This window comes from Manis javanica, chromosome 4 (assembly GCF_040802235.1).
Source record: "Manis javanica isolate MJ-LG chromosome 4, MJ_LKY, whole genome shotgun sequence".
Taxonomy (NCBI): domain Eukaryota; kingdom Metazoa; phylum Chordata; class Mammalia; order Pholidota; family Manidae; genus Manis; species Manis javanica.
In genome coordinates, this window is record NC_133159.1 from 8,779,376 (window position 1) to 8,805,924 (window position 26,549).

A 26,549-nucleotide genomic window follows, 5' to 3' on the forward strand; every position below is an offset into this window, starting at 1 on the left:
TGTCTAACACAACTCTATAATATGTTTCTTCTCACCTTTTTGGCTGCATACTCTTGGATTCTTTCGTCATATGTCAAGATTTTATAATGCCATTTTCCAGAGAAAAGATAGATAATTCCTCCAGGGTGATTGAGTAGAATACACACACACACATCAATCTACATACATATATAATAAATCGCTCCTACCCTGAGACATAATAAATATATGTTGTTATATGGATACATAAAACATGTGGCTTCACACACAGACACACTCACTGTCTGTAGAGCTGCTACAGGCTGCAGTTGGTATAATAATGTGCCCCTGACCCCACCGCCGAAGATGTCTATGGCCTCCATAACCTGTGAACTGTTAGGTTACATGGCAAAGGGAACTAAGGCAGCAGATGGAATTAAACTGCTGATCAACTGACCTTAAAGTAGGGAGATTATCCTGCATCATCCAAGTGGGCCCAATGTAACCACAAGGGACTTAGGAAGAGGGAGAGGGAGACGAGGGAGACGGAGGCGTTCAGACGCAGCCCAGCATAGTCCAGGGCAGGGGCCACCAGCCAAGGAATGTAAGCAGCCTCGGGAAACTGGAAAAGGCAAGGAAAGAGATGTTTTTCCTTAAAGCTTCCAGAAAGGAAGCAGTCCTGCTGATACCTTGGTTTTAGCCAATGATTTGAGACCCATACTGGGCTTCTGACCTCCAGAACTATAAGAGAATAAAGCAGCATTTTCTAAGTCACTACATTTGTGGTACACTGTGTTACAGCAGTGACGGGCAACCAGCATGCCTACAGTCACAGGCATTCTAAGCTGGTCCACGTCACGTGATTCTCACTGAAAAAGAGATCTGCACACCCTGCATTTATGCTTGGATATGGTGCATCCTCAGGTAAATTCCTGACTGGAGGGAAGCTGTTTTGATGAGGCCTTGATAAGAACCAAATCCTCCACTTAAAAACGTCCACATCCAATGACTGGCTTCCCACTCCACGCATGGCAAAATTCTGGGCCGGGCACCTTTCACCTGGCACATTGAGCCCTGGCCCTGGTCTTCATGTCACAACCTCGGGGTCGGAGTATTCCTTAGCTAGACTCAGAGACTGGGACCACATACATGGGTCTGATTGAACCCCCATTAAACCAACCCCCCACTCAGTTTTGCCTTCGGTGGACTCTAAGACTGCCCGGGCTACTCCAGCACCCCCTGGAAGAGAGAGTGGTCTTGATGGATTGCACTTAACGTCTGTACATTAGCAAATTTTACAAACACACCTGAGCATGAGGACACAATGCTGGGGGAAGGGAGCTGTGCGACAGAAGGACCCTGAGCCCTGAATGCCAGAGCTTATGGCATTTGCCCTGTCCAAGTAGCTCAAAGCAGGTGTGGTGCCTGGGGCACAGAGAGCCTGCCGGGATCATGGGGGCACCAGGCAAGCCAGGGGTCCAGAGCCAGACCAGGCAGTCCTGGGGCTCCCGGCAGAGCCCGGAGCCCATCCGATTCATCAGGGGTGAGCGGGACAGTGTCAGATGAGATCTCAGCAGCTGCTGGGCGGTGAGCAGGCTGGAGGAGGAGGAGAGGCACTGGAAAGGTCACTGCACGAAGTTCTGGAAGAGCAGGGTGGGGCCTGGGGAGGGAGAGAGTGTGGGGGAAGGTAGCAGACACAAGACCCCAGAACAGACTGAAGGCGGGGCTTGAGGAAGGGGCACTGGCAGGGGTGACTGCAAGGTTCTGCTGAGAGATGGCAGGACTCAAAGGGGTGGGATGGGGGCTACAGGAGGAGGGGCTGTGAGGGAGAAGAGGGGTCCCTATGTGCCCAGCCCACAGCCCAGAGAAAAGACAATCTTTCCCACTTTACCTGCAGCAGCCACGCCACCACACTGAGACAAGACTGAGAACGTCCCACCCTGCTACTCTGCTCCCAAGTGCCTGGGCCCCGGAGGAAACGGGGTCCTTTCCTCGTGGGCGGTGCTCTTGCGGCTCCTCAGGCTCCCTCAGGACCCCCCCCCTCCTGAGCCAGGTGCTCACCCCCACCTCTCAAGCCCCCATCCCTCACCCTCTGGGGGTCTCCACCCATCCCAACTCCCAAGCCAAGCCCAGAGTCGTTGCTAGTGCTTATTAAGCCACTAATTAATTGAATTTTTCCCCCTCATTGCATGCTGTTAATTAGTTTCTTGTAGTAACAGAGACTATTATTCTTGGAAGTAATAACTTGGTCCAGGAGGCAGTTTAATGTTACTTACAACTGCTGGAGGAGGTGGGGTCTTGGGCTTAGGTGGGAGGGGTGAATTCTGGGAAAGGACGGAGTACAGGTGACATATTATTTAAAAGATGACTTTATAGTTGTCTTAATGTGGTTCTGCATTTTCCAAATTTTTCTGCAATGGGAACCATTGCTTTTCTAATATCAAAAGTAAAAAGAAAGAGAAAAGGGCAGGGGAGGCCTTAGAGTGCCTTGGGAAATTGTGCCAGAGAATGGGGCCACAAAGTACAGGCATAGGCCAGGAGGGAGTGGGCACCCTTTGCTCCTACAGCTTCTGTTCCAGGCTGTCCTTTCTGTTCCCTGCCCCATGGCCTCACGGCTAGTAAGCGCCAACAGGCAAGATCAGGGCTCTGACCCTGAACAACCCAGGGACCTAATGCTTACACAACCCTCACGCTGACCCGTGCTGAGTCACAAAAAGAAAACAGCTGGAAGAAATGTCTTCCCAGACCAGGACTTAGAAGGCCACAATCGCGAGATGACGAATAAGAAATATCCAGAATCACTAAGCCCCTCCTGCCTCAGTTTCCAATCTTCACAGAGCTGGCATTCTAGTCAAAGAAACAAATAAGTAAACAGAAAATAAACTAAAAGAGAAGAACTGTGGGGGCAGAGGATCATATTGTAGATAGGAGGTAGTCAGGGTCTCCTGGAGGAGTCGACATTTAAGCTGAGATCACAAGGATGGAAGGGGTATTTGGGTCTGTGTTTCTCTCTCAGCAGGGCCCTCAATGCACTCCCTCCAGTCAGATTCCTGCCTCGTCCGCAGGGCCCAGCAGAAAGCTATCATTCACACCAATAAAAGCACCAGTTAACCTTGAGTGGGACCTCAATTAGCTGCAAGGTCCTAACTCCATCCTTAGCCTGGGTGTGGGAGGCGAGGGGAGGGAAGGGGAGTGGGGACCACATGTGATTCCCAAAATGACCTGTGATGTTGAAAAGCAGCCACACGGAGGCTGGAAACCCCTGGCTCCTCAGTGGGAACTCCTTCTGCTCTTCCTCGGCTCTCCCGGGATGAAGCTGCCTCTCAGCAGCAGGGGGGACGTCCTTGGTCGCTGCCATCTGACCCCATCCTCTGCTGCTACTCCAGAGGGCAGTATTGGTCAAAGCGCTTCGGTGCAGTGGTGTGCTGGTAACTGCTTGACAACCAGCTCTCCAAAGGGGGAAAGTCCTGCTCTGTCATTTCCATGGTAATAAATACGTTCACCATGGCCAATATCAAGCTACCCGCATGCTGTTACCAAAGGACAAGTTGGGAAGGGAGCAGACTGACCCAAGTCGGCCCTGGCACACTACTTCTTGGGCAAGGTCCTCATCTGCAAAGTGAAGACTAAGTGAAGTAAGGTAAGTAACCCTCACCATCAGGAAGGCAACCTGACAAAAGCTGGTGCTGATGAAGGGTTTCCTTCTTCCACTTGAGGGGTACACAGAAGTCCTAGCACAGAGTTGGGAAATACCACTGGGATTTCTCGTTCAGCCATCCGGGCAGAGATGGTGTGGGGAGAGGGCAAGATAGAGAATGTCGGAATCAATTCCTGCCCCCAACCAGTAGAATCTTGCCTACTGGGGGGCAGCAGAGGGATGGAACATGTAATGCTGCTCCCAGGACAGGGGCCAGGCTGGGCTGGTTCACCCCATATGCTCAGCCCCCAGCCCAACACACAGAGACAGCAGATGTTGAATAAATGTTTGCCAAATGAGTGAATGAATGAATCAGTGTCTTCTCCACATGGAGAGGGTAGCCTCCCTCTCTCAGCCCACACGTATGCTCAAGAGGCAGCCTGAATCAGGGGCTGGGGGCCTTCGAAGGGGTCTGAGGTGCTGTGTGAGAGCAAGTTATAGACAGCCCTTGATTCATCGCAGCGATTGCCTGGGAAATAGATATCACACTGCCCTAGCCCTTCCCATCTCAGCCTCTAATATCCTTTCCACGGAAAGAGGCCTTATTATTCAGTGCCCGTGGTGACAGCTAACAAGTAAATCAGTGGCCTGGAGATTGCTCCTTGGGAAAATTGGATGTGGCTTCCGATGACAGCCACTCAGCAGGGGCTGTGTGGGAGTAGGAGGGGTCACACTGGACAGGAGAGGGGCCAGGGGCTGGATATGGAGAGAAACTCCCTGCCCATCTGCCTGCTTCGCAAGACACTCACCTGACTGGGGAGCCCGCTCCATTCCCCGATACCTGTGCTGTCCCTGCCCAGGTTCACCTGATTGGGAGCACCCCCACCTGGCCCTTGTGCTCTCACTTGCCTTCCCGGAACAGACCAGCTCATAGGTGAAATAGAGGCACAAATCAAAGGAAGCATCATATGGCATTTTGGATGTCAGTCCTTTCCAGAACCTGCTCCACACACCCCAAATCCTGGACCAAAATCCACCCTCCTAGGCTGGACTGGGTGGATGGGAACCAAATCCACCAATTACAGACATAAGAGATCTCATCTGTCTTCCCAGAGTCAACACCTCATTATTTACTGTTTGCCTGGCACACAGTAGCCCCTCAATAAGTATTTGTTGAATGAATAGATGAGTAATTGAAGGTGCGAAGAAATGGTAACAAAACAGAGCAGGCATGGGTGTGCATTTTTCATCTATTTCTCTGCCTTGTTATGTCCCTAATCTTTCCAAGGATGCTCCACCACTTTTTATCACAGGAGCAATATAATGCACTGGGTCACACTAATTTCTAGTCTCTGGCTTCCAGCACTGCTCGGTTTTGCTTCCTTTCCTCCTACTGTCAAAATGACACCACCCTAACGTCTTCCTGTTTGCTCCAGATGGTGGGTATCACAAGCAAGCTGGCCACCACATCTGCTGACCTCCTGGTCAGCATAATGGCTTCCTACATCCCCAAGAGACCCCCACAGTGTAGCCTTTACCATCAGAATTCCAGATGATAGGCCAGGCAAGGAGATACTTGGGGGCAAGACAGATTTCCTTTCTCTCATGGAGAAGTACATTTCTGAGGACAAGTGCCTGTGGGACACTGCAGAGAACAGGAGCCATGAACTTGGTGAGGGTAAAAGGCCTGGTTCCGAGCTTCCCCAAGGTCAGCAGGATAGAGCAGTGTCAGCCCCACCGCTACCACTCTGGCAAATCTTTCTCCTAATTATATCTGAATCATGCAAATCAATACCAATGTCAATACACTGTTTCCTCTAACAAGTCAAGAACATGCAAGAAGTGAAGACCTGGAGAGACAGAAACCCATCTAATTGGGAGTGAGTTTCTCTGTTTTTCTATTGGATGAGGGAATAAATGGCTGCATGACAACCCCAGAGAAGGTCAGGGGACAGAGCAGGACAGGCAGCAGACAGAACATGAAGATGGGGTGTGGGCTGGAGGGGCCGGGGGATGGGGCCATGCTGAGAGTGTAACGGGGGGATTACCAGTCCCAGAACAAAAATGTGATCTTAGAGATTCGCTTTCTACTAAGCAGTTTAAAATGCCTCAAAGTTGGGAGTTGGGGACCTAGGAACACAGAGCAGACATCGTCTCTTACATGAGCTAAAAAGGAAAGAAAGAGAAAGAAGGGGAGAGAGGAGAGAAGAGGAGAGGAGAGGAGAGGAGAGGAGAGGAGAGGAGAGGAGAGGAGAGAGGAAGAAGGAGGGAAGGAAGGAGGGAAGGAGGGGTGATGGCTATCATACCGAGGACTTGTGCTGTAGGTCTCTACTAGCACTGTACCTCCCTGCTTTCATTTAATCCTCAACACTCTGAGTTAGATACTACTATGACCCCATTTCAAAGATGAAGATAGTGATGTCAGACAGGTGCAATATCTTGCCAAGTTCCCATGGCTGTAAGTAGAAGGCTGGGACACCAACCCTGGTGTCCCACTGCACCCACTGTTTCATTAAATGCAACTGGGGGATCATAGGCAGAGTGTGGGCAGGCAGAGAGCTGCCTATGGAGGGATGAAAGAGGAGACAAGGGCTCCCACTTTGAAGCCATGGGGGCATTGGGCACAGTGACCCCCTCTTGCAGGCCCCTTATGCAAGGAGGACGTACCAGGGCCTGAGCTCCAGGAACCAGAGTGTCATCATGGGGGCTGGCTTAACTCCCTTTGGAATTTATGGACTTGCTTTGTTGTGACATCTCATCCTCAGGCAGAGATTGGAAGACAGCTGATGAGCTCTTCTTATGTTCAATGAACAAACATTCTGTAAGCTGAGGGCCCAGCATGAGGCCCCATAGCATAGTGACTAGGAGGCCGGCCTCTGGAGGCAGACCACCTCCACCCCAAGTCTCAGCTCTGCTGCTGATAGCCATCCGACATATAACAAGGTACTCTCTGTGCCTCAGTTTACCTAAAATGGGACTGACGGTGGTGCTTGATACATAGTAGGAACACAATAAACTGTCAGCTATCAGATTGTTCAGGGCAGAGCACCAGGTCTCTAGATGAATAAAGCACCAGCTCTGTCCTTGAGGAGCTCATGGTATAAGGAGAATGGGGGAAAGCAGTGCGGTGAGTCAGTTATGGAGGTGAGTGAAGGGGCCATGGGGGTGAAGAAGGAAGCCTGGTTCCTGAACTTTGGGGAGTCATTCAGCAGTCAGGGAAGGCTTCCCAGGGGTGGTGACACTGAGGCTGAGTCATGAATGATGAGTGGTTCTCACCAGTCAGACAACAGAAGCAATGGCTTTGCAGGCAGAGGGCTCAGCCTGTGCAAAGGCCTGGAGGCATTCAGGATATCTGCAGCAGGCATTTCTAGAGGTCTTGAAAGCCGGGGTATGTGGTTGGGATTTCATCCCAGAAATGCCAGGGAGACCGTTAAGAGGAACAAGACGAGCCTCATACTTTGGAAGGGCTGCCTGCAGTTGAGTGGAGGCTGAGGCAGAGGTGTGGAGGGGGTGCGGCAGGAGTCTGAGTCCTGGAGCCTAAGCCCCAGATTCCCAGTTCCCAGCTCCCAGCCAGACTCCCTCTGTGGAGGCTGTGGTGAGAGCTGGAACTCAGTGGAACCAGAGTAGTTATTAATCGCTCCACGATGCCACAGGCCATGGTCCATTTGCTGCTTTTCTTGGTCTGTTTTGAAACTGTGAAATGAGTCCCAGTCTTCAAGGCGGCCATAATAACCATCCTGATTCTGACATTTAAATTACAGATGGCATTTTCAATTAAACAGGCATTCTCAGCAGGTTCAATTTAGCTATCAGTTCTGGTCTGTTCTTTAAGTGCTTTAAAAAAAAAAAAAAGGCCAGCAGTGAATTCTAGGTCTCCTTCCAGGAGGAGGAGGGGTCTCCAAGATGTGACACCAGCTCTCCTCTTCCAGCTCCCACGAGGACACACACAGCCTCCTGTAAACAGTCACACTCCACTGAAGCCACCCTCATGCACACCCAGAGGTACTCATAAAGTCACACACACAAACACAGACCCAGCTTCCCAGCTACAAACCCAGCAGCTTTTGGGGGCATTGTTGCCACAAGTTTGCAGAGGCTGTGCCTCTCCTGACTGGTCAGAGAAACAGTAAGAGATTCTGGAGCCAAACTTGGGTTGAGGTCCACGCTGTCCTGCTAACTAGCTGCGTGACGGGGGACAACTTACTTAAACTTGCCAAGCCACAGTTTTCTCAGCCGTAAGATGAGAATGAAGATAAGGCCAGGTTGGAATAATTTATCAAAGTCAGCACTGGTGCTGACTGATATAAGTGCCCAATAGTCCTCTGCCTCTCCTCTCCCCTCCCCTTAGACTGTCACCCCTGTCAAGTTAGAGCTCTCCCATGCAAGATTTCCACTCTAGGAGTCTGGTTTTGTGCAGCAGGGCGCTGTCCTCGGTGCTGAACCACACCTGCAGCTTGCTCAGTTCCATGTGAATTATCTCCTTTTCCTAAACTGGGGCATCTTGTGCTGAGAATCTCACCCCTACAAAGTGGACTGCAAGTGACCTGGCTGGCAAAGGCCCAGATTCCCACCTAAGGTTCTGCCTTCCCATATCCCAGTGTGACTAAAACCCGGGGGCAGGGGAAGGGTGGGTTGCTCAGGCCCCCAAAAGAACAGCATGACTGGTCCCTGGCCTCCAATCCATGTTGACACAGAAAATTCCCAGCTTCAGCCAAGCAATAGTCCAGCTGCTGTGCTCAAGCGGGTTGCGTCTGAGGGTTTTGTTGTTCCAGGCTGATCCCTGCTCTCCTTTTGGGTTCTGGACAGAGTTTGAATGGACCACCTTCTCTGCCCACAGTGTGAGCTGGTTCCAATATTCAGGGAGAAACTAGCTTTGGAGAAGCTGCCAGTGGCCAGTTAGGATGTATTTGCATGGACTGCCTGTCCCCTCATCTCCAAACCAACTTCTGATAGAGTAGAATTAGGGCTGAGGGGAGGAGCAGGCAGAGGTTTTCACCCCCACTTTACATTCCAGCTAACAAGGGCCCAGAGAAAACCAGAAATCTACCCACCGTGTCAGGTCTGGTCTAGCACTCCAGTCCACCCCACGACCAGCAGACTGGGTGAATGTCCTCCCAAGGACATTAGAAGTTGGGAGTGGGGTGGGGGACAGGAGGCTGCAGCCTAGAATCTCACTAAAACAGTCACCAAGAGAGGGTTTTATAAGAGGGAAAACTCTGACTCTGGCAGAAGCTTGTTCGCATTTGCAGTTCGCAAAGCACTTTCTCAGTCACACACCTCATGGGCTTTGGCAGCAGCTCCATGTGGTCAGAACTACTACCCCATTTCACAGAGAAAGAAGCTGAGGTTCAGAGAAGTGGAATCCCTTCCTCAAGGCTGCTGGGAAAAAGCAGCAGCATACAGACCTGAACTCCGAACTTGGAAGTTCCATTCTCCTTGTCCTCATGCCCCAGCTACTTACTCAGGAAGGAAGGGGAGCTGGCAGAAGGCAAGGAGGGCCAATGCTACAGGGATTCAGGTCATATTCAAAGGCAGATGGGTATGTGTATACACATGCACACTCATGCACACACACACACGCACACCTACATGCCTGCAATTGGTGCCTTCAAGAAGTGGCACACCTGGCCTCAGGTAAGGCTGAAACGCCATCTTCCCAGGCAACTCATCTACTTCCACTTTCTTGTTGTCCTTTCCAGCATTTCTAATCTGCCCTCTGCCCTCTGCCCTCCAAGCCACAGGCTTTAGGGGCAACTATCACCAGCGAGGCCCTGTTTTCAGGCCCACCACTTCTCTACCACGTGCTGGACCTAGTAGGGAATTTGACCCCCACCCTGTGCATATCAAAACCAGATCAATACCAAAGTTTTCAGTGAGCACCTCATGTGTGCTCAATGCTTTATAAAGAATAAACTTAACTCTATGGAGTAGACATTATTAAATACAATAAAGAAAAAATAAATTGTATGGAGATTCAGAGAGGTAAATAACTTGCCTGAGGCCACCCAGCTTGCTAGTGGAAATTATATTTAAACCCAAGGCCGGCCCGTGCTTTTTCCAACCATTCCCACTGTTCTAGGCTGGTGGCCATGAGGTGAGGTGGGCAGAGAAGAATGAGGGAATTCTGGAAAGCCTTCCTGGAAGAGGATCACTTCTGAATTCCCCCAGACCCAGCCCCCACTCTGTACCAAGTGCCCCCACCTGCTTTGATCTCCCACACCCCACTGTGGCCCCTTCCCCAAAACCCTGGGGGCTGCAGGATTAAGTTCTGGATGCCCCCACTCCTGTCCTTCATAGGGCCTCTTGCCACGGCCCCCCTCCAGAGGACTGGAGTAGACTTTATGTCTTAGGGATAAATACTAATACAATCTCTGTTTTGAGCACTGACTGTGCCAAGGGCTGCACTGTGCTTTTCGCACAGCAGCCAATTTCATTCTCATGATTGCGCAACTAGGTAGGCCCGATCTTTCTCCTTATTTGACAGATGAGAAAACAAGCCCAGAAAGTTCTGGAGCCTTTCTCAGAGTCACACAGCCAGAAAAGGATGGAGCTGGCCATGCCGTACCCAGGCCTGAACTGAGGACCTTGGGACTCTGCCACCTCTCAGAACCTGAGTCCAAGTCAGTTGCTCTGTGCTTATCAGCACCTCTCCCTCTGGCTCCTGACATCCCACGTCCCTGGTGGGCAGGAGCCAGGTTGTCAGAGCAGCCACCTGAAAACCCCTTAGAAGCCAGTTCTCTGCCAGCTCTGCCCACTTCCTACCTCATTTCCTCTCCTGGCTCTGCCTTCCCGATGCCTGCACCCCCCTCCCCAGCCTGGAATCTCCTCCTACCCCTTCCCGTCCACCCAAAGGAAACAGGGGAAGGGCTGCTGACCTCTCTCCCCTTAGCCACACACCTGATCCCAGGACTGGGGTGGTAGGGCCCAGGAGAAGGCTGACTCTCAAGAGAGGCACATTCATCCCCTCCCCCAAAATGGCCTCAGTTTCCTCCTGCGCAACTGGAAAGATGCAGGGTAGGGGTGCCTTGAGTGAAACCCTGAAGGCGGAATGTGCAGTGGCTCCTCTGTGGGGAGAGGGAAGAGGACACGCCCCTTCTCCATCCTCTTCCTCCTGCCCCGGACTTGATGCCAATCAATGGAGTGGATCAGAGTCTCTCCAGATGGGGTTGGGAGGTGGACGTTGTAATGTAAAAAGGCACCTGTAATATTATAACATGACTTACTATTTGGGGGAAATAAAATGAATAACCTGTGTTTTCACAACACAGGCTAAAGATAATCAAGCTGGGCAAAATTATCTTGGCCTTTAGGGATGTTTCCTACATGAGGTGGATCAGACGGTGGGCATGAGGAGGGCAGGGGAAGCCAAAATGTGGGCAGTGGCACCTCAGGGTAAGCTCTTCTCAGCTCAGGGACACAGAGCAGAGCCCCACCGCCTCCTCCCCAGGCCCCCCACTCCTCTCCCCCTGGCCAGGCCTCCAGCACCTGCAGAACTCCAGCCTGGACCAGATGCAGCCCCCTCCCCACCAAATCCCTCAGCCCAGCTCATTAGCCCTGAAAAGCTGCTCAAATCCAGGCGGAGGGTTTTTCAGCCAAAATAGCTCCATCTCAAGCTAGGTTTTTTCCTCTCCCCTCTTCATCATTAATGAACATGCAGCTTCTGAGCTCCCAGGCTCTGTGTGGTGAGCAAGGACCCCCACACACACACTCCCTGGAGACCCCTGGCCAGGCAGAGGGCCAGAGGCTGATATCTGGCTGGGGGTGAGCTGGGGAAGTAGCTGAAGTGGGAGACTATGGGGGAGGTAAAAGGGGTCTGGGCCAGTCCCATACCCTGCCCGGGAGAACACCGTGCCCTATGCTCACAGTGCGAACTGGAAGTCTCCACCAGCATCCTTGCCCAGGGCCTCTGAGGGGTGGACCCTGCACCCAGCTCCCCTACTTCGAGCCCCGCAGTGTCTGCCCCCTTCTCTAGCCTTGTGGTTCTCACTGGGTGACTCCACCCCAGACCTTGCCCAGAAGGGCACCATCCCTCTCAGCACAGTAACTGGCTCAGAGGTGGGCCTGTGAACCCACCAGACTTAATGCTGGAAAGACACAGACCTGGGGTTGCCTGGCCCCTTCTGGAGTGAGCCTGCCCTGGATGAAGCCACACAGACATAAGGAGCAAAGAGAAAAACTGAGTTCTGAATATACCATTGCAGCTATGAATCCAGCTATATCTGAAAAAATCTACAGTGCGAGCCACAAAATTTGCTTATTAATTAAACCACTTTACATTTCTGTCATTTGTAGCTGACACAAGGATTTTAGTGAACTCCATTTTTTGGATCAGGAAACTGAGGACCAGAGAGGTTAAGCTACTTGTCTCAGGCTGCACAGCTATGGGCGGACAAAACCACTGCTCTAGAGTGAACAGTTTCACCACCTCCCCTCCACAACTTGTTGCACCTGAGGTTCGGGGCAGAGAAGAGACTCTGAGACCATTTCCAGAAGCACCCAGAGAACAAAGGACAAAAAGGTAACCAGTTGCCATGGTTACCAGCTCACTGTGTGGCCTCAGACAAGCAAGCTCACCTCTCTGAGCCTCAGGCTGGAAACAAAATGTCTCACCCTTGCAGGGTGCAGTGGCCCCAAGGGTAGGTGCCTCTTGCACCCCATCCCGGAGGACTATGAGCTGGGGGCTTCCTGAAACAGACAACAGAAGCCTCGGGAGCTATCAGAAACTCCCCACCAACACACACACTCCACCTGGTTCTAAATGTCTCTCAGAGACCAAATTCAATTTAGTATAACTCCACCGGCTCTGCAGCGCAGAATCCATCGGATGAGGAGCCTGCTTTTCGGGGAATAATTCATTTTTCCCGTGTCGGCGAGGAGAGGAATTGATCCACGGGGCTGACGCCTCCCTCCCTCTCTCCCTCCCCGGGATCATCTGATTCTAAATGCACCCCGAGACTATTAGGTCAAAGTCATAGCAATAAATAGGAGGGGGACTTCTGCTTTAATATATTGGATTATTCCACTCGGTGGTGACGAAAAACAAGATTTAATTCCTGGAGAAACGCCAGCCGAGAAAATCATTTCCCTGCCTGCTTCCCCTTTCTTTTTTTTTCCCCCTTTCCTTTTATTTTTTTTTCAAAGATGTCTTCGTCTTTATGCAGCTCCGAGGGCCTTGCTACACCTTGCACCACCAGAGACTTTCCCGAGCCTGCCCATCCCTTCCAGGGCCCTCTTCTCCTGTCTTAAAGAAGATTCAGCACCCTCTGTGCCCGTCCCCATCAGTCATGGGTACCTAGGACAGAGATTTCTATTCGAGTTCAGATGAGACTGTGGTGCTTAGCACATTGGTAAATAATGACAAAAAGCCCCAGAAAAAAATGTTGGTACCACAGCTCCAACTGACAGGACAGGAAACTAAGGGCTGGCTAGGAAAGTAATTACCTTCCTACTGCTTCTCAGATCGAGTCCACGCACTGCCTCCTCCAGGAAGCCTTCCCTGATGAAAGTTCAAGTTAATTGGCCCTCTTCTGGGCTCCCTAAATACAGCGGGCTTTCCCCTCGCAGCCCTTTACTATCAGACTATAGCTGTCAGGCTTGTTTATTTTATTTATTTAGCAAGCTCGTATATAGCATCTGCTATGTGCAGGCCCTGATGTACGGGCTTTACAAATAACGATTCATTTCATCTTCATAACGACTCTATGAGATAGGAACTATGATCTATTTTATAGATAAGGGAACTGAGGCATGGATTTATTGACTTGGCCAGGGTCACACAGGCAGGGAGGGTCAACTGGGAACCCAGGTGTCTCCCCTTTGGTCTGTGAGCTCCCAGGGCACAAGGACCTCATTAGTTCACTGAACCCTGAAGCTCATGCCCTCCAATCCCACCACCTACGGGACTGGAATACCCCTGGAAGTCACATCATGTGGAAAAGCCCCTTGGTGTGGGTGTGGGAAGAATTCCAGCTGCGGAGTGAGACAGACCTCATCTGGAATCCATCCCACTGTGTGACCCTGGAGGAGAAGCACTTCTCTGAGCCTTCGTTTTGTCACAGTCTCTCAGTTAGGAATGAAATGGCATATGGGTGTGCTGGACGGATTAAATAAAGCCATGCACCAATGCTGCGGTGAACACGCCTAGCACATAGTGAGCACTCAGATGGTATGAAATCTCACAGGCTATAAAATGTGGGCTTTGGGAATACTTTTCCCTCACTCAGAAAAATAACAAAAGCCTTATCAACCCAAATAAATGAAGCAAGCTCTGAAATCTGGATGGAAGGGCAGATTTTTCTTAATAGTAGTAAGATGGGTGACTTGCCAAGACTTACAAAGAGGAATTTTGCCAATCACACACAATCCATTTGCTTCTGGGAGTTACCAAGACGTGGGAGAGTCTGAAACAGAGACTTACTGGACCAGAAATAGCACTTGATGAGTGTGTCATCCCTTCAGCAAGTGTGTACTGAATGCCTTTCAAGGGCCTTGAAGCAACTCGGAGCTGGAGAGGGGCACAAGCCTGGGGACCTCTCGGACCCAGGCCCCATCCCAGCTAGCTCTGCAAGGTACAGTTTTGTGACCGCAACCACAAAACCCACTTCTCGGAGCCTCAGCTTCCTCTCCCGTAAATTGGAATGACAGATGAAGCCTCCCCCAGGCGCTGCTGTAGGGAGTCAGTGAGATCATGTAGACAGTGTGGGAGATCCACAGACGTTAGTTGCCTCCCGCCTGTCCACCACACCGGCCCCATGGGAGGTGCCGAAGTTGGCCTGATCCATTCGCCTCCCGACTTGGGCTTAGAACCTGGTAGGCCCAGACCCAGAGTCGGATCTAGAGCCTTGGGTGCTTTCGCTCCTCGAAGCAGCTTAGAGGTGGGGCTGGTGGGTCCCATTTTGCAGATGAGGAGAGGGGCAAAGCCAGGTGAAACCCAAACGTTTCTGTTTCTAAATCCATGCTCTTAACCCCTGACAAGGCGCCTCCCTGATTCCTGGGACGGGAAGGGAGAAGGGAACACGGGATGGAGAGGAGGCTGGAGACCACTGCGTGCACGTTTATTTTTCAGAGGTGGTCTCAGAATGGGGTCCATGAGGCTGCAACAGCTTACAAAGAGATACCTGAGGGAGGAAAGGCGAGGGAGGGTGCCAGGTTGCTCCGGACGCAGATGGGTGAGTGGTTGGGGGCCTCAGGGAGCAAATGCCCTGTATATGCAGGGGTCCAGGAACTCCCAGGGGCCCCTTCCATGTCTTACAAACATCACATGGGTGGGTGGTCTCACACTCTTCAGATCCCCCTGCCTGGCTTCAGCCCCTCCCTTCATCCAGGCAGTTCTTTCTTGCATCTAACTGGCATTTTTCCTACTGCATCACCAAGACCCCTCTGCTGAACCACTAGGAGACAGCCCCCAGCCCTGCCATCCTGTCTGCAGAGCTGGCGGTGGCTCCTGGCTCAGGGCAGTAATCCTGCTCACAATTAATTGGCTTTTGTTGGAGGAGAATGAATACCATCTCATCTTAATCTTCTTCATTATTCTCCTTGTTCAGCAGAGTCAACACAAGATTAGGTTTAATTTACGGGGAAAAAAATAGCAAAGTCATTACTCACCAGGAGATGGGGATTGGATCTGCCTGGGTGTTCTGTGTTCACTGCAGGCAAAGGGCTCTGAGGAAAGCACAGGGCTCTGCCGAGTTGGGACGGACTGGAGAGTCCAGGTCCCCAGACCTATTTGGGGGCTGGACCTCTGGAGACCACTGATCCTTGGTAGTCTTATCGGACTTGGGCCTCTGAGGATCCAGCCCTCCTAAATGCTTCTCAGGAGCTTCTGGAGTAGGAGCAGCCCCAAAGCAGGAAGGGGCAGCAGCCTCTCAGACCCAAACTCGGCCCCAGGCAACGGGAAAAAATCAGGCTTTGGATTCAAATCCTGCCTTCTGAGGCCCCTTCCTCTGCAGACGAGCCCAGTCTGGGCACTACCTTGGCAATGCTGACACCTACTGGTCATTGGAGGAACTGGTCCTTCCCTCCCTCTCTGATTTTGTAAAAATCCAGACTTAGTCAGTCAGTCAGAAGGAGCAGGTGGACTTTTTTATACGGAAAAGTGGCTGAACTTATGGCTCCACCAAGAAATATAAAAGAAAACTCATTTTTCCTGCCCTGACCCCTTAACCAAAATGGCCAATACTTAGCACCCCGTTCCTCTGCCTGGGGCAGTGATGAAAGCCGTGGAGCCCTGGGCCTTGTCATCTCCTGCCTCTTCACCTCTGAGTCCCTACCTCCTACCCCGGCTCTGTGCCCTGGCAGGTGCCCATCTCTGACCCTGTACCATAGTGAGTTGGCTAGGACTTGAGCTGAAAACCCGGGTCAACTGGAGCTGAAACTGGAAATCCCCAACTAATTACTCACTGTATGACAAGTTATCTAAAATCTTGGAGTCTTACCTAGTTCATCTGCAAATTTAAAATGTCTGTATCTACCAGAGAGGGCCGTTGAGCAGATTAAACTGACCTGCGTGTGCTTAGCACGGGAATTGGCACCTGTAAGGCCTCAGCAAATGTCTGTCATTGCCGCCCTCCTCCTCGTAATCGTCATCCCGTTCATCCTGTTTCTCTTCAGAAATTTGGTTTCATCAACTAGACTGTAAGCTGCTGATGTCCAACTTCCCACGCCCCTCTCCTGGTAGACAGGGCAAAGGTTTTTCCTTAAAGACACTGATATCTGCTTCCTGTAGAATGTATACCTTATGACAGAACACATGGCAGGAACTCAGGCAACTCAATTCTGCCCTCCAGAACTCTGAGGATTGCCTGCCTACATCTCCAACCTCATGTTGAACTATTTGCCCACTTGCTTAGGGAGCTCCAGCCATACTGGCTGCCTTTCTGATCTGTAGCTAAGTTCATTCCCACCTCAGGGCCTTTGCACTTACTGCTCCTGCAATGTTCTTCCCCTAGATATCTGCATGTCTGGTTTCTCTTCATCATTCAAATGTCAGTTCCTCAGAAAGGTCCTCCCTGACCACTCTGACCAGAGTGAGTGGTCGCCCTCACTCTCTATTTTATTTGCTACAATAGAGGTCAAGTACCGAAGTGGCTGAGCAGAATTCCAGGGCCACCACTTATCAGCTGTGTGGTTGAAGGCAAGTTGCTTAACTTTTCTGTGCTTTTCAGTTTTCTCATCTGAAAATAATAATAGTTTCCACTCCATAAGGTTATTATGATGCATCAAAGCCCTTAAAGTGCAGCCTGATATATTAAGTGCTATATCATGTAATTATCCTATTCATTTATTTAGATGCTTGTGTTTATGTTTCTCCTTTTAGACTGTGTATTCCAGAGGGACAGAATCTTTGTCTGTTTCATCCCTGTCTGGCAAATAATAGGTACTCCATAAGCATTGATTGTTTAGTAAAGAATCTTAGGGGACATGCAGGCCTCTCCTTAACCAAAGTTCAGGTGCCACTGAGAAATGTAGCTAATCTACCATCCTGGCTTCTATACCTCAGGTGCCCCCTGCTGGACAGTGTGTAGGTTTGCCCTTGAAAGAAGTTGATGGCCTCTGTCCTCTAACTACTGTTTGGGCACTGGTCTGGCTCTGCTGTCTAGAATAGGGGACGATGAAGCTGAGGGGTTAAGAGCACAATCTTTGGAGCCACATGCACCTGGATTAGAACTTGAGCTTCTCTGTTTACTGTGTGTCATCTGCCAGGAAAGTCTCTGGTCCTCAGTCTCCTCGTGTGTAGAACAGGGATAATGATGCCCTCTCCCCCTTCCCCATCTCCCTGGGTTACAGGGGGTGTTGTGACAGGATGTGTCCTGTGCACAGGGAGCCTTGAAGCCCCCCCACCCACCAACCTTGGCAGCATCAGCCCTCTGACAACTTAGGAGCAACTGTCTTGTCTTCCTGAGCTAAATCCCACCAGTGTGTCCCACTGCCCCTCCAGTGACAGGCACCCAGGAACAGTGGTCTAGAGCACTCCATTATTCCAGCCCTGGGGCCTCAGGCAGAGAGTTTGGCCTCTGAGCTTCCAGCTCCTTCCTCTGAGAACAGGCAGTTGGCTGGGGATGGCCTCGCTGGGCTTGTGCCCTCCTACCCACTCCCTCCGCACCTCTCCAGCTTTTCTGTCTCCCCTCAGCCTTCTCCTGCCTCACTCCACATTTGTTCCCACTTCTCACCAGTGCTCTTGGCTTTGTCTAATGGCTACATACGCTGCCAATCCTGTATCTTCAGCCTCTTTCCTGAATGCCCCATAGTCGGGGAAGCTCCCCCCCCACCTCACTGCAGCACCTTCCATGCCTCCGTATTCCTGCCTGACATCCAGGCCTCACAAGCCCCAGACCCGACTCCGGGCCTCTCACGCCCACTGCATCTCTCCATCCAGCCTCCCCCATGGCCCTGGTGTGGGCTCCGGTCCTCTCCCAACTTAGCCTCACCCAGCTGCCCACACCCCCAGCCTAGTCTCTCACCCTGAGCTATCACCTTACCTATGGGAGCTCACAGGGGTGACCCTCTTCCTTCAGGCTCATCAAACCAGGCCCCCAGGGCAAGGCATAGCCTCCCCCTACTGGCAACTCAGATGGATGCTGATGGCATTTTCCCCACAGGACTGTGAGATCCCCTAGAAAGGACTGAGGGTGCCCATGGGGCAGGAGCTGTGCCTCTACCTTCAAGCTGGGCATTCTCTGAGGTCAAAGCATTGCCTCCTCTGGCAGACCTAGGATGCTCCCAAAGCAGGGACTATGCATCTGCCGTTAGACTGGAGGCCCCCCCAGGACCTGGATATATCCCTTCCCAGGGTGCCCCATCCAGGATGTGACCAGGATGATGACCCTTCCTGGCACAAGGAGTGTCTTACTCACCTCTGTAACTTCAGGCCCCTGATCAGGGCCTGGCTCGGGGCTAGGGCTTCAGGAATTGTGAGTGAGTGAATGAACCAATGAACAAATGCAGGCAGGCCCCAGCTTAAACCCTGAAATCCCGCTGATCAGCAGGTGGCATCAGGGCTCAGAATCAAAGGAAAGCTGGAGGGGCATGGAGATTTTATTGGTCATCATTTCAGACAGGAGAACAGATGTTTCAAGACCCTCAACCACCCCCAGGACCAGCAGCTGAGCATCCCGGGGAAGGGCCAGGCTTGAGAGCTGCTAGGGAGGCCAGAAAAAGAGTGCCTGGCCCAGAGCCTGACACCAACCCCCTTCCCTCCTCCCCTCCCCTCAAACCAGTGCCAGGGGCCAGCCTCTGGACAGGGCTTGGAAAACGACTGATGTGACTACATGCTAATGACTCCTTTTCAATCCAATACCAGCCAGGGAAGGACAGCAAGAAGCGGGCATGAACTGAAGAGTCACCAGACTGACCCCTTCTGTGCTCCTCCCTACCCCACCCACCTCCCTGGAGTCCTCCCCGGGTCCAGAACCCTAGATGAGGGGCTGCCACCACCCAGCACCCTGCCTTCAGAGGGAATGGGGAGGCGATCAAGAGAGGCCTGAAAGGCAGCCCCACACACCCTGTTCTGGGCTCAGGCAGCTTGGGTGTCAGTCAGGCGCCAGGCCCCCACTCCCCCGTGCCCTGGCCTCACAATCCCAGCCTTTGTCCACCCGGCCCAGGCCCGGCAGGCTCTGCCCTGGCCCAAGGGCGCCTGGAAACCAGAGCAGCTGGAGCCCCACCAAGTATTTTTCCAGGCTGGGCCAGGGGCCCTCAGAAGACAGACAGGGATGCAGAGGGAGGGGAGTTCATTCATCCGTTTGTTCATTCATTCCTTCTTGGACAAATAATATTTATTGAGCGCCCACTTTGTGGAAGGCACTGTGCTAGGTGCGGGGGATTCGGCGGTGGGCCCAGCGCAGGCCCCCACCGTCATCCGGCTTATTTTTCCAGATGCAAATATACACCAACAAAACCCCTTTCTCCTTGGTGTGGGGGCTGGGCTGGAGAAGCAGCGGGCGGGTGCACAAGGGGTGGGGAGGTGAGGCTGCTGACCACTAAAGCTATCTAACCCCGGGCTCTTGCCCCTCCCGGGCAGCTGGGGGAGGGGTCACTCAGGGCTCCACCCACACGCTGCTGTTGGTCACCCGGGCCCCGAACCAGCCCTTCCAGTAGACCGAGTCCTGCCCCGCGTGTTCGAAGCGGACGAAGCGGACGCCGGGCCCGTAGTCGGTGAAGGTGTGGGAGATCTGGCGGTGGGGCCAGGGAGGGGCACAGGAGGGGGTCGAGGGATTGGGCGGGTCAGGCTGAGGCCCTGAGGCCTCCTTCAGCCATCCCACGCTGGCGTACCGACCCGCTTCGAGCCCCCCTCAGTTTCTCAGACCCACGTCCCTCCACACCTCTCAGCCACACCAGCTCCTGCCCCGGCCACCCGCGCTGGGGGCGAGGTTTTCACGAGCCCCGCCCCCTCGCACCCAGGCACCGCCCCGCCGCCTCCGCCCCGCCTCTGGCTCACCTCCGTCCATTCTGCGTCATCGCCATCTGCGGGCACTGCTACCTGCCCGCTGTTAAACTCGGCCAGCACGTCCTCGTGCTCCGACAGCAGCTTCACCGTGAGCTCATACAGGCAGCCGGCGTCGCTGCGGCCCGAGTACCTGCCCCACAAGAGGGAGAGGGCGCCAGGGGCCGGCCTCAGCCCTGCTGATTGCGTCCTGCCGGCCGGTCCCTCTACAGCCCTGCTCTACTACCCCGCCGGCGGGTACTACCAACGCCCCCATTTTACATATAAGGAAACTGAGACCAGACACAAAAAGTTCTCACCCAAAGTCTGAACCCAAGGACTAAACCCCCAGGCCAAAGCCTGTCCACGTTTTGTTTGGACCACAGATTTTTTTTTAATTTGCTAAGATTTAAAACTCAGGAAGAGAAGTGGATTTCCACCTTCTTCTGAAACCTGTGGCCACAACCACTAGAGCTGGGACGCAGTGGCCCTGAGACAGGGCAGCCGGCTCCAGTTTGCGCCCACCCCCATGCCGCTCACCAGTCCTTCGCCACGATGGCCGGCTGCGTGGTGTCCAGCAGCTCCTCCCAGTAGCCCTCAGCCTGCAGATCAATGACCTGCGCTTTGCGACACCACCTGGGGAAATGGGGTTGGAAGAGGGTGAAGCCCCCACCCCACCCCGCCGGCCCCCTTGCCCTCTATCCCCCTTCTCCTTACTCAAAGGAAGAAGCGAAGTACTTCTTGACGTTCTCATCGTGGACGAATTCCACTCCACTGTCTCCGGGCAGCTCCTCCACCCTCCAGCCGTCCCCACCGTGCTCCACGTCGCTCCAGCCCTCTAAGTCCTCTGTAGGAACACAACAGCCCCACCCTGGTCACCCATTCCCTGCTGAGAGTGAGTGTGGAAGGGCCGGTTCTTGCCCCTAGACCGGGGGTCGGGGATGAACGTGGTGCTTTAATGGTTACGGGGTAGGCAGATGCTGGAGGGATGCATTTCTCGTCTCCAGATCCTCTCCCCCTCCTGGGAGGCTCCTACACAGAGCCTGCCTTGCCCCAGGCTCACTGAGGGTGGAGGGACCTGGGAAAGAGACGACCCCCAGGGCGCAGGTGGCAGAGGAGATAATACCTTATTTACTGGTGCTACTCTGCGCCGGGCACTGTGCCGAGCTTTCTCTCATTTAATCCTCAAAACAGGCTGGCATCGTTATGGCCCATTTTGCAGAGGGGCAGCAGAGGTCCCCAGGCACGGCCCCTCACCTTCCCCGCACGGGTTGCGCAGCAGGTTGCGCCGCCGCTGGCTCAGGAAGTAGAATTGCTGCCAGTGGTCGCGCCCGTCCTCCGCGCCGCCCTCGGGCACCAGCCCCTCCTGCTGACACTTGAGCAGCCACAGCGGGGCGCCGTCCACGAGCTCCTTCCAGCGCAGACACACCAGGCGGCAGGCCTGCACCAGCTGGGCGGCCGGCAGCTCGGCCAGCACACGCAGCAGCAGCGGCTCGGGCAGCTCGTCCAGGGACGCCGCCGCCGCCTCCTCCTCTTCCTCGGGGCGCTCCTCCCCGGCGATCGACTCCTCCGCGCACCCCTCCTCCGGCTGCTCCTCGGGGCCCACCTCCTCCGGCTGGCCCACGCTCTCTGCGGCGGAGGGTGGAGCGGGATGGGGGGCAGTGCTGTGACTTCCCCCAGTTCCCCTCCACGCCCCAGAACTGCGATGTGCCGGATACCCTCCCGCCATCCACCCTGGGACAAACTGCAGCTGGGGCTGGAGATTCTGTGACCAGACTGGTGCCCAGTGGAGATGGCCTAAAGGTGGACAGGGCCACAGACCGGCCCCAAGTCCTAAGAGTGTTTCCCTGCAGGGCCAGTAAACTCCTGAACAGATAACAGCAATTGATAATATCATTAACGGCATCCATCTGTAGGGCTGCCTTAACGTTTCACACATGAACTCCTTCAGTCCACCAGCCTCCCAGATTCCCGCTCCCTCACCTCCTCAGGGGAGCCCTCCCTGACTTCCCCCAATTACATCCTCTCACTGCTGGACTTCCATGCTTCCTAGTTTTTGCCCGGAAGGTGTGATAGTTTATAAACACCTCTCTGGAGCCTAGACTAGATGAGAGCAGGAACTAGGTCTGGGAAAATTCACTGCTTCACCCCCACACCCTACCACCCCAGGGCCTGGCAACTGGAACCTTGCCTGGCACACTGTCAGCAGCTAATGTGTATTAGGCACTTAGCAAGTGTCAGGCTGTGTTCTAAGCATTTTAATCTTCAAATCCTTACAGCATCTCTTCAAGGTTGTTCCTATTGCTGTCCCTATTTTATTGAGGAAACTGAGACAGAGAGAGGTGAGACCACCCAGGATCACACAGCAAATGAGTGGTTGGAGGCTGGACTGGAACCCAGGCAGTCTGGCTCCAGAGCCATCTTTAACTACCTACCACAGCCTTGATAAAATAATTCGTTTTGGATTTGGAGGCACGTTATGATTTTGATTTTTGCAGATGAAAATACTCAGGGACAGAGATGTGAAGTGACTTGCCAAAGGTCACACTGTTAGTATTAGGGCAGGGGACATTGGGAGCTCAGGCCTGCAGGGAAGGGAAGAGGGGGGCTGGAACCCCTGCCAGCCATAGCTCTGTCTCAGGGGTGGGGTGGGGGGAGGCTCATTTGAAGAGACCATGTATACCAGAGATGTAATGACAGCTTGAGAGAGTAGGCTTCTTCACCCCCTTCTTTTCCTTATCCTGGACCCTCAGTTTCCTCATCTATAAAATGGGGGTAACTGCAGTGCCGGGCCCTTTGGACAGTGCTGATATTCAAACCCCTGAGGGGGTCAGGAGCTGCGAGCCGGACTGTCTCCTGGAACCCAGCTGGACCATGGAAGCCTTGAGCAAGCAGATCCTGAGTGTCCAGTGTCTCTGGGCAGGGAATGACAGTGGGGAGGACACGAGGCCACTCTGGGTTAGGGGGGAGGCCACACTCTCAGACGGGGGATGGCGCTTCTAAGGGCTGGGGCCTGGGAAGCCAAGGCAGTGGTAGGAACAGGTGGGCACTAGGGTAAGGGAACAGGCAGGGCCTAGACCCAATTCTGGTGTTGTCAGGACCCCACCTGCCAGCCCTTTATCTCCTCACATGCAGCATTCTCTCCCCGCTCCCACATGGTCAGACCCTTGAAAGATGAACACCTGTTTTTCAGGGCCCAGGTGCATGGTGAGTCCTCAGTAAATATAATTCAGTGTATCTTACTAAGCACAGCATTTCACCTTCATTATTAGTGATTTTTTTTGGCACATCTTTACCATGTGGGAATTCACCCTTTCTCTTTTGCAGAGGGAAACTGAGGGCCCAGAGAGGCTTGCTGGCTTCTCCTAAGTCATATCATACAACAGTGGGAAGGCAGAGAGGACAATGCCAGGCCCTGAAGCTTCATGGCCTTCGCATTCTGCTGCCCACAGCTCTCTGGAGAGCTGGGCCCAGCGGCCTCACCTCTCTCCCCTCCCCCTGCCCTGCTCTGGCCCTGGTGGACACCTGATGCTCCCCCGAAAGGTGCACCTCACCCAGTGCCCTCTCCTGGCCCCAGGCCTGGCACTCCAAGCCTCAGATCTCATTACAGGCCCCCCACCCCCTCTCTAGCACACACAACTCCCCACATTGTTGCTGTCGGAAAGTTATCTGGCCCCTGGAAGCTGCCTCCCAGGCTGATTCACTCACCTGGATTGGGCCCTGGAGTCCAGGGAATAGCTGGGCCCTGGGAAAAAGCAGGAGTCCATTCTGGGGCCCTATAAAGGGTGTGGTAAGGGGGCCACATACTGGGAATGGGGACTGAAGAAGCTAGAATTTTCAGGGCTAGGAGAAGGAGGCTTGGCTCAGGAGCGTGCATCATTTCCCATTGCCTCCTCTAAGCAATGCCCACTCTCAGACGGGCTTGCTGAGGAAGGGGTGGCAGAATCTGCAGGCAGGTCTCGTTCCCACCCTGAGTCAGCAGGCAACCCCTAAAGGCCCAGCTGGGAGTTCGAGAGGTGGGGAGGGGGTGTCTTTGGTGCCAGGCAAGATGACTGGGCAGTCTCAGAAGGCCCTGAGCATAGCTGAGAGCTGGCACCCCAACTCTCCCTCACTGCTGGCCTGGTTTCCACTGGGCATCAAGCTGCCCACATGAAAGGCAGCCTCTCCAGAAAGGGGAGCCCAGGAAGGAAGGCTGGGATGGAGTGGGGAGAAGCTGATAACCCCAAGAAATCCATGGAGATTCAGGCAGCCCACAGGCCAGAGATGGAAGAAGTTGGTGAAAGAAAAGGGCTTGCAGGCTCCTCCATCCCAGATGCTTCCCAACCCGACAGACCCTGAGGAAGCTGGGAAGCAGGAATGTGGCATTACTGGGTAACCAGGACCCCCGAGTCCTCCCTCCTTGCCTCCCGCCAGGCCAAGACACCAGAGGTCTGTGCTCTTTTGGGATTATCTCAAGGGCTTTGCTTGGGTGAAAGTTTGCCGCGCAGGGTCTCTGGGCTCCCGTCGCTCTCTGACGCCCCCTCTGACGCCTGCCTGCCGCTGTGTCCCCTCCCGGACTAAGCGAGTGGATCCCGGCGGCGGCGGCTACCTGGTTCCCCGTCTCCGTCCATCGCTGCGGAGGGCGGTCTCGAGAGGAGGCGCCGGAGCGCTGCGGCGCGGCCCGAGTGCAGCGGCGGGGAGTCCAGGCGCAGCCCGCGTCTAGGTCGGGTCCCGGCCGGCCGCGCCTCTTAAAGGCCCCCGCCTCCGCCCCCGCCCCGCCTTTGGCCGCTCGCCCGGATGCCCCGCAGTCCGGAGCGGCCGACCCGAGGCCTCAGGCTACCGGCTCCTCGGCAGATCCAGGGGGATGGGAAAGGTCAGGAGTCGGGACTTTTTAATGGGGGATCCTTTGGGGGGCGTCTCCCAGCTCCTGCCTGGGGTGACTGCTGGAAGGAAGCTAGGAGCCAAGGAGGGTGTGGGGTGCAGAGCGTGCGGCCCCAGAGGAGGGAGGGGGCGAACTCTCCTCCTTGCACCCCCGCCCGCGCAGCCCAGGTAATTTTCCTGCGTCGCGGTCGGGGGCGCGACGCCGCGCGGGGCGGCCTGGCGGGAGGGGGCGGGGCCTGGCGGGAGGGGGCGGGGCCGCACCCTCCGGAGACGGCGGCCCGAGGCCTACCTGGTCCCGGAGGCCGAACGGGATCGCGCATCGGTGGCCGAGCGCAGGTTACCAGCAGGAGTGGGCGATGGAAGCGCTGCGGCTGGGGCGCGGGCGGGTCGGGGTCTGGCGGGCAGGCTTCGCTGTTCCCAGCCGCACCGCAGTGGGCGGAGGGAGGCCCCGCGAGGACAAGGCCCCGGCTGCGGCAGCGCGGGCGGGAACCGGGGGCTGGGATCGCCATCGATGCCTGGGGGCGCGAGCCCTGACATTGGGGATATTTTAAAGCGACAGCGCGGAGCCCTGACTTTGGGGATATTTTTAAGCCACAGCGCGTGATGGGCGGCCTCAGGAGCGCTAGTGGAGCCGGGGCTGAACCCACGAGAATGGGGCTGGGAGTAATGGAAGGGTCTTTCCCCTTCTCCCACCCTTTTCTCCAGTCCTGGTTAGGCAGATCATTTCCTGGGCGGTCTTGAGAAGGTCCTTGAGCCGTCTGGACTTCCTTCCCATACAGTGATACTTATACCACTGCCCCCAAGCTCTCCCCGTCCTACGTTTTGAGGACAGGCTGGAGTGCTCTTCAAGGCTACCTATTGTTACACTGTCCAGCCTATTGGAAAAGGCTAGCTCTAGAAGCCAGAGGACTCAGGCTTCTTTCCCCTCTGCCCAAGTCGGTATGACCTTGAGCAGGTCCTTGAACCTCTCTGGGTTCTTAGACTTGCTTAAAGGCTGTTGTGAGGTACTAGTAAAAAAAAAAAAAAAGGTCACCGTTTATTTAGCAATTGCTGTCACTGGGCTCCTAGAACCCTCCCCTGGAGGTAAGTTAAGTACTATTCCTGCCCCCATTTTACAGAGAGGAAAACCGAAGCTTGGAGAGGCACAGTGAATTTCCTGAGATAGAACATGTCAGAGCTGGGATGGGAACCTCCCCCACCGCAGAATGCTGCAGATGCTGGGTCCTGTAATTCAGCTTTTCAATAATGGCAGGAGGGTGTCCAGAAGCCTCAAGCCATGGCTGTGGGAAACATCAACGAGCTGCCGGAGAGCATCCTGCTGGAGCTGTTCACACACATGCCCGCCCGCCAGCTGCTGCTGCACTGCCGCCTTGTCTGTAGCCTCTGGCGCGACCTCATCGACCTCGTGACCCTCTGGAAGCGCAAGTGCCTGCGAGAGGGCTTCATCACTGAGGACTGGGATCAGCCTGTGGCCGACTGGAAGATCTTCTACTTCCTACGCAGCCTCCACAGGAATCTCCTGCACAATCCATGTGCTGAAGGTGGGGTGCAGAGTGGGTCTGGCATGCCCCCAACACACACACTGTCATGATGCCAGCTAACATTTATTAAGCACTTCTAACAATCCAGGCACTTTGGTTTAATTCCTTTAATTGTCTCACAGTTCCTAAGAGGCAG

General features: G+C 54.1%; 2 protein-coding genes across 8 annotated transcripts in view; one reads left to right on the plus strand and one right to left on the minus strand.

Annotated features, from left to right (window-relative positions):
• On the minus strand, positions 1-24,756 carry FBXO2 (F-box protein 2). 2 transcript variants are annotated; one of them, XM_037000031.2, is made up of 6 exons: positions 24,601-24,756; positions 21,270-21,641; positions 20,730-20,859; positions 20,553-20,648; positions 20,028-20,166; positions 1-580 (listed from the first exon to the last, which is right to left on the minus strand). In XM_037000031.2, the coding sequence occupies exons 1-6, from the start codon at positions 24,620-24,622 to the stop codon at positions 431-433; spliced, it is 909 nt and encodes a 302-aa protein (XP_036855926.2). In that variant the 5' UTR covers positions 24,623-24,756; the 3' UTR covers positions 1-430. The 2 variants fall into 2 exon arrangements, with proteins under 2 accessions (XP_036855926.2, XP_017498752.1); XM_017643263.3 differs by lacking the exon at positions 1-580 and adding an exon at positions 19,348-19,761 and having other exon boundaries at positions 24,601-24,753.
• FBXO44 (F-box protein 44) overlaps positions 24,730-26,549 on the plus strand; it is a 5,487-nt gene continuing 3,667 nt past the window's right edge. For 3 of the 6 annotated variants that reach the window (XM_037000032.2, XM_017643264.3, XM_073233190.1), the window contains exons 1-2: positions 24,739-24,864; positions 26,125-26,413. In XM_037000032.2, coding sequence (XP_036855927.1) covers positions 24,856-24,864; positions 26,125-26,413 — 298 coding nt within the window. In that variant the 5' untranslated portion in view covers positions 24,739-24,855. Of the gene's footprint in view, positions 24,865-25,105; positions 25,209-25,990; positions 26,414-26,549 lie in introns of those variants that run through there. The other 3 variants (XM_037000034.2, XM_017643265.3, XM_017643266.3) reach the window with 3 other exon arrangements.

Bases quoted from the DNA above. Each gene is read 5' to 3' on its own strand.
- FBXO2 (XM_037000031.2), bottom strand. From the start codon at position 24,622: ATGGACGGAGACGGGGAACCAG. The intron at 21,642-24,600 runs GTAGCCGCCGCC...CCTCCGCCGCAG, and splicing joins GGACGGAGACGGGGAACCAG to AGAGCGTGGGCCAGCCGGAG. The intron at 20,860-21,269 runs GTGAGGGGCCGT...GTGTTCCTACAG, and splicing joins GCGCAACCCGTGCGGGGAAG to AGGACTTAGAGGGCTGGAGC.